Source organism: Octodon degus, unplaced genomic scaffold (assembly GCF_000260255.1).
Source record: "Octodon degus isolate 3935 unplaced genomic scaffold, OctDeg1.0 scaffold00064, whole genome shotgun sequence".
In the NCBI taxonomy this organism is placed as follows: domain Eukaryota; kingdom Metazoa; phylum Chordata; class Mammalia; order Rodentia; family Octodontidae; genus Octodon; species Octodon degus.
This window is the reverse complement of record NW_004524640.1, coordinates 10,547,946-10,557,300: the sequence shown is the minus strand read 5'-3', so window position 1 is coordinate 10,557,300 and position 9,355 is coordinate 10,547,946. Positions and strand designations below refer to the sequence as shown.

At 51.6% G+C, this 9,355-nt stretch overlaps 1 protein-coding gene across 5 annotated transcripts in view; it reads right to left on the bottom strand.

The window, feature by feature from the left end:
- Positions 1–2,363: 2,363 nt before the first annotated feature.
- Positions 2,364–9,355, bottom strand: part of Cby1 (chibby family member 1, beta catenin antagonist) — a 16,339-nt gene continuing 9,347 nt past the window's right edge. For all 5 annotated transcript variants that reach the window (XM_023718897.1, XM_023718896.1, XM_023718899.1 and 2 more), the window contains 4 exons: positions 9,046–9,158; positions 4,398–4,503; positions 4,196–4,314; positions 2,364–3,003 (listed from right to left, as the gene is read on the bottom strand). In XM_023718897.1, the coding sequence (XP_023574665.1) occupies positions 2,923–3,003; positions 4,196–4,314; positions 4,398–4,503; positions 9,046–9,123 (384 nt within the window). In that variant the 5' untranslated portion in view covers positions 9,124–9,158 and the 3' untranslated portion in view covers positions 2,364–2,922. The remainder of the gene's footprint in view (positions 3,004–4,195; positions 4,315–4,397; positions 4,504–9,045; positions 9,159–9,355) is intronic.

The window sequence follows — 9,355 nt, the reverse complement described above, 5'->3', positions numbered from 1 at the left end:
CACCAGCCCACTGAGCCATCTCACCAGCCCCTTGCAGGGAATTTTAAGAAACCCTGGGAATCATACAATGTAAAGTACTCCAAACTCCAGGAATGGATGACAGAACCTGGAGAAGGGACAGCAGCAGGAAGCCATAGGGCCTGAGGAACTGGGTGAGGAAAGACTAGGGACCAGGAAGAAAACCAGTAGTGTGTGGCATCCTGGGCGTTTCAAGGACCAGTGCAGTGCGCCTGATGCCAGGTCGGAGGTTCAGTCTGTGGAGGACCACCTGAGCAGCTCTCCTGGAAAGAAGAGCGATTATCTTCATTTTGGCTGAGCCTGACCCTATTTCCTTGTATTAATATGTACAGAGCTGGCTAGGACTTCTCTTTATCCTTTCAACTGGCCTTAAGCAACGTATAATGGTCTAGCCGAGGTGCTGGTGGTAATTTCTGAAGATGGCATGCGTGTTTCCGGATAACCCACACCACTGCTCTCCAATAAGAGCCAGGTCGAGACAGGATGAAGAGCCAGTGCTCCACGCTGTTGGCTGGGATCAAGCCTCGAGATAGAGGCTATGACTTCCTGGGGCTGGAAAGATGACACATCCGAACTGAAGCACCAGAACCTCAAAACATTAGATACTATCTCAATAGCATAATACAAATTACTCTCTCTGCATACCACAGAGGTAAATGGAGACCACCCACCTAGCCCAGCTCACACAATCACCTACTTCCTACAATTCTCTTCCTCAAGCCACGCCTCCTTCTCAGCTGAATAAAACCCCAGGTGCGGTCCTGGGTCAGTCTCTTTGTTCCTGAAAGCCATCTTCTTGGCTAGAGTTAGGGCCTCTTGGCTCCCCAATAATTATATATATGTCTTAGTGTCCTTGTTTTCGCCGTGGGTTGCACTGTGAGTGGTAGAGTAGAATTAACTTGGTGGGATTCCCATAACATATTTTTGAGATTATAAGTATAGACTTCTTGGGCCAAGAAGAGAACCAGAAGGGCACTCCTACAATGTCAGTGAACAAAGGACAAAGAAGGGTGACACCATGCGCCTAGTGACCCTGAACCCAGGGGTAGGGGACTCTGGGACCCTGGGCTTCTGCTCCTCTGTCCCTCATCACTCAACCTCACAGCTTCCACCTTTCTTTTTTCTGTTTTGTCCGAATCAGGATGTAGCAGGGCTTTGGGTTTGTTTTGTAGTGGTCCTGGGGGGTCCAAACCCAGGGCTGGCCTCTACACCAAGCTACACCCTCGGTTCTTTTTTTTTTTTCATTTATGTATTTGGTACAGGGTCTCACTACACAGATCAGACTTGTAGTGATCCTCCAGTTTTCAGCCTCCCCAGCGCTAGGATTATAGGTGTGTGCCATCATGCCTGGCCTTGGACACTGGCCCAGTGTGACCCAGGGGGCAGGACAAGCATGGCATGCAGGGACCGGGGATTGAACCCTGGTCCCTGCGCTTGCCAAAGCACGGGCTTCATCTGCTGAGCTACCTTGCTGGCCCTCAGTCCTTTTTTATTTTTTCTTTTGAGACAAATCTCACTAAGTTGTCCACATTGGGCTCCCATTTGACATTCTCCTGTCTCAGTCTTCCAGAGCTGTAGGATTACAGGCATGTACTGTCACACCCAGCAAGGATGTAGTAATTCTTCAATGGAGTAGGGGTCAGGCAGGTCCCTTTGAGAATCTTTAAAAAAGCTCCAAGTCTCCCCCACCAAAGCACATTTAAACCAGCTGCAGTGGCACATGCCTGTACAATCCCAGCACCCGGGGAGGCTGAAGCAGGAGAATCACAAGTTCAAGCCCAGCCGGGGCAATTCAGTGACCTAGTAAGCCCGTCTGTCCTGCAGGCTGGGAGCCAGCAGGCTCCAGCACCCCACTGTGTGGTCCCATGACAGCTTCTGACCTGGCCCCGCACCGGCTGACTCATCTGCTGCCTGTCATGCTCAGTCTTGCTGCACAGGCCTCCACTGGGGGCAAAGAGATGCTATGAGCAAGGACTTCAGTGTCATGTGCGCAGGGTGGCTACAGAAGCCTGTAGTTCTCACTTTAAACCCCTGGGCTGTGTGCCTGCATCCACATGACCACCGGCTTCCCCTTGTCGCAGAGACCTGAATCCCACTGACTCAGACAGGAATTCCTGTGCCAGCCACTGGGCTTTGCCAGGCCAGGCCACTCCCACTCCTGAAACAGCAGGGCAAGAGACTCTGGGTACTGGCGATAGCTTCACTTCCGGGTCACCTCCTAGGGGGACAGGGAAGCTGCCCAATCCCCTGCAAGACTGCCATTTCCCAAACCCAAAGAGTTTGGTCTTTTCCTGTTACTTCTGCAGGAACCCATGCTTTCTACAGTCATTTTGGGCACAGAGGGGTCGTTCAGTATCATTTAATAAAAAGGAAAGGGTATAAACAGGAAAGTAGCACAAAAATAGTGTCACTGTGGAAGGTTGGTGCTTGTTGCTGGGAAGCTGCAGCCAGAGCAGCTGTGGACTTGGGGACAAGCATTCTTCACAGGCCAGGGACACATGGCCTAGCGGGGGTGGCTGGCAGCAGAGAATCAAGAGTCGGTCACTTATTCCAGACCCCTAAATACAGGCTTGATGGAGCTAGTGGCAGCCCTCAAGCCCTGCACGGGGGAGGTGATGGAGTCCAGCTGTGGCTTCCAACAACATCTGTCCCTCAGGGTGGCAGGGACATGGGCCGTTGCACCCAAAGGTTACCACCCCCATTGGCTCCTTGGGATGTGCTTGCAGGCTGGCTTCCCAGCCACCACCCTACCCTGTCTTCCTCTGTCCTATGCCACCTGCTGGAGCCTGCTGTTGCTTGTTCTGGGACCAAATCCACTAGTTTTGCTAAAAACCAAACTGCTCAGCCTCACCCTACACCCCTGATGATGGGAGTCTCTCTGCTCCTAACCGGTGTCTCGGGGGCTTATTTCCTTCTCCGGCCAACGCTCTTCAGTTCCTCTAGTTCCTTCTCCATTAAGTGGCATTCGGCAGTGGTCTCGGAGAGCTGGAAGGGAGCAGCCAGTGTTATAGGAAAGACACTTCCGCACTCTACTGGGGTCTGTGAGGCCACCCTGGGAAGGCCTGCTGGATTCTGAGATGGTAAATCTAGTGGGGCCTGACAGGGTAGCCATTTGAGGCCCCAGGGGCACAGGTGAGTACTCAGAGAGCATTCACTATGCACTCTGCCCACATGTGATGAGCAGCGATTCGTGGCAGGCCCTGCATGAGGCCAGCAGGCCGCAGAGGGGACACAACAGTGGTGATTCTACGGCTAAGCGAGTAAATTGCTCCCGGGCTCAGCTCACAGAATTGTAATTGCTGGGGTGGGGGAGTAGTGCTTTATTATTCATTTATTTGTTTTTTTGGCAGAACCTGGGATTGAACTCAGGCCCTTGCACTTGCCAGGCAAGCGCTTATTCTATTGAGCCACCTCCCCGGCTCTGGGAGTAATGCTTTAAAAAGAATGTGACTTGGCTTATCAGGATCTTTCACTGGATGTCAAAGATGGAGGAAGAAGACGACATGAGGACGGGAATGGAGAGACATCAATGCTACACAGAGCTTGGTTCACTAGGAAAGAAAGCCTGGGCCTGCTGCTCCAAATGCTGGGCTTACTTAACTCACTCTAGGAGGCCAACAGTGGTACTGTGATGCCCATTTTCTTGCTGAAGGCAACTGTCACTGAGCAGTGACACCGAGCTTTAGGACACCTGTTCCAGCCCCGTCCCCACCTCACAGGTCACCTAATGTAACAAGTGCCCCCTGCAGGTCTGATGCCTGCCAGGCATGGACACCTCCGAGCAGAAGCAGACCACACCTTGCTCCTCCTCTATCCTGCCACCATCCTGCAGCATTCAGCTCAAACGTCCTTTCTTCCATGACGCCTCCTGACATTGGCAAAACTAACACAGATCCTGTACAGTCTTGAACTGTTGTCCCTATCAAAAGGCGCTCTAACTACAGGTCCTGTGCAGACCTCCAAGGTGGAACTGAATCTTTGTTGTCTTTTTTTCTTTGTAAACAGGGTCTTACTGTATAGTCCACATTGGTCTTGAACTTGTGGCAACCCCCCTGCCTCAGCCTCCCAAAGGCTGGGATTACAGGCATGCACCACCCCACACCCAGGCTTGTTTTTGTCTTTGATACATAGCAATGTCTCTGGACAAACAGGCACCCGCTCCCATCCCCTTCCTCACCATGTCTAGCAGGATGTCCACTTTCAGCCTCAAGAGGTTGTTCTCTTCCTCCAGCTGCTGGTTCCGCCTGCGGAGGCGCTGCGTCTCTCTCTGCTCCGTGCCCCCACCGATGCCAGCCTCTGTGGGAAGGAGAGGGCTGTGGTGACCACAGGGATTTCCTTCTGCAGCCTCATCTGGCAAGATGGCAGGATACACGGCCCACCTGCTATCCACTGGCCCTTTTCAAACTTCAGGCTCTGCCCCGCCAAGTTCATCGTGGGCGTTCCATAGTTGAGCCCCAGCTCCACGTCCCGGATTGAGCGATCCAGCTGTGGGAGAGACACTGCATGACCACTTCAAGAGCTACTGAATAGGAACCCTCATGCCAGCCCTGCCTCTGCTCCTTTTAGACCCCAACAATCCATTTCTGGTTTCTATTTCTTAGCATTCTGCATGTGCGTGTGCGTGTGCATGTGCATGTGTGTGCGTGTGTGTGTGTTGCCTGGGATTGAACCCAGAGCCTCACATATGCCACTGGGCTACACCCCAGCCCCATTTCCTTTTCTTAATCATTCATTTGGTACAGGGTCTTGCTACACAGCTTAACTTATAGTGATCCTCCTCTTTCAGCCTCCTTTGCACTGGGATTAAAGGCATCCTCTACCACACCCAGTTTTGAGGCCGGCATGGCATGAGGCTGGCCCTGCATGCAGTATTAGGGACTGAACCCAGGTCCTTGTGCTTGCCAGGCAGATGTTTAGACTGTCAAGCTATCTCCCCAGCACTCCCCTCCCTTTTTTAGTTTTATTTTTGAGATGGGCTCGCAGAGTTCCCCAGGATAGCCTCAAACTTGCAATCCTCTTGCCTCATCCTCCCCGTGTTCTGCAATTACAAGCATTTACCACCACATCTGGAATTGTAAACTCCTTTTAAAATGCATGGTACAGCCAGGAGTAATGCTGCATACTTGTAATCCCAGCACTCAGGAGGCTGAGGCAGGAGGATCGTTTCAAGTTTGAGCCAGCCTGGGCTAAAAAGTGAGCTCAAGACCAGTCTGAGCTGCATAGTGAGACTCTGACTCATATGGAAAAAAAACAAAAAACAAACAAACAAAAAAAGGTAAGGTACAGTATTTGCTACATGGAAAAGTAGTAACCACAAATACTTCCAACACCCAGTTCATAGTAGTAATAGTTTTCTTTAACGTGAGGCAGCCCAAGTTCCAGATTCATTTATACAACTCACTGAGCACCAGCCTGAGCCAGCACTAGGTGCTGACCAACCCTGCCTTGGGGAAGCTTTCACCCCTGCACAGGAGACCCCAGCAGGTCAGCAGAAGCAGCCAGGCTAGGAGCGTAGCTCAGTGAAGATAGTGCTTGCCTGGCATGCCAGGACCAGCCAGGACCAGGGATCGATTCCCAGTGTTGCAAAAACAAAAACAAAAGAGGCCCTGCCCCACCCCGCTTTCCACCACGCTGGGTCCCTGGCGGCGCTGGCATGTGAAGCGCTCCTTGGGAGCTGCCTGCACCCTACACCCTGAGTGGCCAGAAGCTGGAGGATGAGCCCAGCATGGACTCCGGCACGAGTCCCGGCAGCAGTGGCAGCAGCAACGACAGAGGCTCCAGAGGAAGAGAATGAAAAAGGAGACGCGATCCTTTCTGCAGCTGATGGTATAAATGCCTTTTGATGCTAATGTTCCTGGAAGAACCTCGACTGCCCAGGGACTTTCAAACCTGCTGCTCCTAATCTTCACTCCTCTTCTGATCACTTTAGAATTAGGATTGCCAGGTAACTGCCAGCCCTCTGTGAATCAGTAATCCTGCCAGACTGGGTCTGAGGACCGAATGAGGACCTGGATGCGCAGGAGCATGTGTCCCCAGGAGTACGCATACGCATCTGATACCGCTCCCGAGTAGGGCTCCATTCTGGTGTCAAACATTGACAACGTGAGGACTGACTTGCTAGCTAAAACCACTGCTAAATGGGCCAAGGTGACCAAGAACAAGCAAAAAAGTCATCATCAAAGAATTCATGTCAAAGTATGATTCTGCAAGTCACACGATCAAGTCTGAACTTTTCCTCTGCAAACACCCCTCGGATGTTCCAGGTACTGGCTTCATGGTTCTGCTCACTGAAGCCAAGTTTGTGATGCACCGTGGAAGGCTCACGGCACAACTTGACTCATGCGATGTGTTCACTAAATCTCATCTGAACTTCCATAGCCAGAAAATATTCCTGAAGTTTCTCCCATCACTTGTTATTCACTGCAACAGACTCTCTCATTGCTCAGATTGTGATGTACAATTGTAAACTGTGGAGAGACACAAAGTGTACCGAAGGTCTACAAGTCTCAATATTGTTTAAAATAGCCTGTGAACATGGAAAAAAAAATAAAAATAAACACGGCAGGGACCCTTCAAGTGCTTCATTTCTTTCTTGGGCTTCCTTGATGATCCTACTTAATCAAGTAACAACTCCATCTCCACTCCACTGTCACCATGCCCTCCCCAGCCCCTGCCTCATTACAAAGCACCATCGTCACCTGATATACACTTACTTATTTTCTGCACCCTTTCTAATTAAATATTTGTGCCATGAAGGCAGGGGTTTGGTTTTTCTTCTTTTTCTTCTCCTTCTCCTTTTCTCCTTCTCCTTCTCCTTCTCCTTCGCCGCCGCCGCCGCCGCCTCCTCTTCCTCCTCCTCCTCTCCCTCCTCCCCCTCCCCTCCCCTCTCCCTCCCCCTCCTCCTCTTCCTCCTCCTCCTTCTTCTTCTTCTTCTTTTGGTCTTTTTTGAGATAGGGTCTTGCTATGCAGTTCTGACTAGCCTTGAGCTCACTTTTTTCTTCTTTTTAATCCACTTATGCCCAGTGCCTGGAAGAGTGGCCAGCATATAAAAGATTATCAATTATCAGGACCATGGAGATACCTCAGTGGTCTAAGTGCCTGCCCAGGCAAGTGCAAGGGCCTGGGTTCGATCCCCAGTACCAAGACTGGGCGTGGTGGCGCATGCCTGTAATCCCAGCCCTGGGGAGGCTAAAACAGGACAGTTACTATTAGTCCAACTCGAGCTGTGTAGTGAGACCCTGTACCAAATACATAAAATATAAAAAAAAAGTGACCAGTTATGAGCTCTGGAAGAATGAATAGGAAAGACCGCAGGCAGAGGCAGAGGCAGAGGCAGAGGCAGGGAAAACCATGTTGAGAGGAGGTGCTATAGACAAGGGTGTCAAGGCCAGGCAAGGTGGTGCACGCCTGCAATTCTAGGCTCTGGGAGGCTCAGGGAGGACAGCTGCAAGTTGAGCCCATCCTGGCTGATTTAGAGAGACTGTGTCTCAAAATCAAAAAATAAAAAAAAAAGGGCTGGGGAAGCCGAGCACGGTGGTGCACGCCTGTAATCACAGCACTCAGGAGGCGGAGGCAGGAGAATGCTGGGAGTTTGAGAGCAGCCTGGGCAACAAAGTAAGCTCAAGGCCAGCCTGAACTGCACAGCAAGACCCTGTTTCACACACACACACACACACACACACACACACACACACACACAAAAGGGGGAGCTGGGGTTATAGTTCAGTGCACAGGCCCTGGGTCCAATTCCATTACTGGGGGGGGGGGACAGGCATACAAAACAAAAGCAGGAAGAGGAGCTAGGGGGAGGACCTGGCGAACTAACAGGGGTGCTGACCCTACTTACAGCGGCAACCTCAGTCGTAGAAGCACACTGTGTCAGGCCAGGGGCGGGCCAAGAGCCCACAGTGCTCCTTCATCTCTGACACACACCAGAGGAAAGGGGGGACCAGCACCTGGGGCACCAGAGACAGATCCAGACTGCTCAGCCATGACCACAGAGGTGCTACCCTCCACCGTGATTTTATCTGGGGACAGTGGACTCAAACCCCCGAAGCTGGGGTTAAACCTAGGCCCTAACATCCTGTGAAGGTCCAGCCAGTCTGCACAGCCAGCCCCGCACGAAAAGGTCCAAGCCATCAGGATGTGTCCCCATGGTGTCTAAGAGCCAGGGCTAGTGTATGGGGTGGTGCACAGGATTATGGGGGTTGAAGACCCTAGAGGTGGTCCCAGAAGCTCAAAAGATTATAGCAGATGCTGAGCATGGTGGTGCACACCTGTAATACCAGTACTTGGGAGGCTTAAGCAGGAAAATCTCCATAAGCTCCAAGCCAACCTGGGCTACATAGTGAATTCAAGGCTAGCCTGAACTACACAGCAAGACACAGTCTCAAAAACAAAACAAAACAAAACAAAACAAAAGATTTCAGCAGAAAAGGAGAGTGACAGTACATGGCAATGATGGAGAACCTTTTAGGGTTTTCAGTGATACAAACAGCCCGCTGTGGTATACGTGCCACAGGCTTGCGACCTCTGGTATGCAGGGGCAGTGTGCATCTGTGTGCTGCAGAGGGAGAGACACCTCATAGCTGGGAACGGAAACTGATTCCCATGCGCTGTGACTTTGTGTTATATAACTTTTCAATTATCATGTGTGTGAATGCAGCAATGGGGGAGACCCAGAGCCTCACACTGCCAGGCAAGTGCTCTACCACTGAGCTATGTCTCCAGCCCTGTCATAGAATGTCTTGTTTGGGGACAGGGACTTGCTACGTAGTTCAGGCTGTGCTTCAAGTCATTATGTACCACAGGCTGGCCTCAACCTCATAGTGATCCTCCTGCCTCGGCCTCCCATCTCATTTGGTTCTTAAATCGACCCTGACAACAGTTTCCAACAGGAGTGAGGGACTGTCCTTCCGCAACAGCAGTCAGCAAGCTAAGAGGATGCTCTCCGAGGACAGCACATCAGAAGGCGCATGCTGCGTTTGCCACCGAGTCCCGCTGCACCAGGCTGCTCGCCCCACTCACGGTCTGCAGGTTGGACAGGGAGGCCGACTTCCGAGGAGGTGTCTTCTTTGGACTGAAGATATTCCCAAAGAGGGGCATCTCGCCGGCTGGAGGAGAGGCCGGTGCTCCTTAGCCTAGGGTTAGGGAAGGTCAAGCGGTCAGTGACCTTGTGCTGTTGTTCTCAAATCATGAAAAATCGCCCTAGAGCCCAGGCTGGCCTCAGACTCCCAGCGAGCCTCCTGCCTCAGCCTTCTGCATGCTACGATTACAGGCAAGCACCACCATGCTGGCTATGCTGTACTTTATTTATTTATTTTTAATATATTTGGTA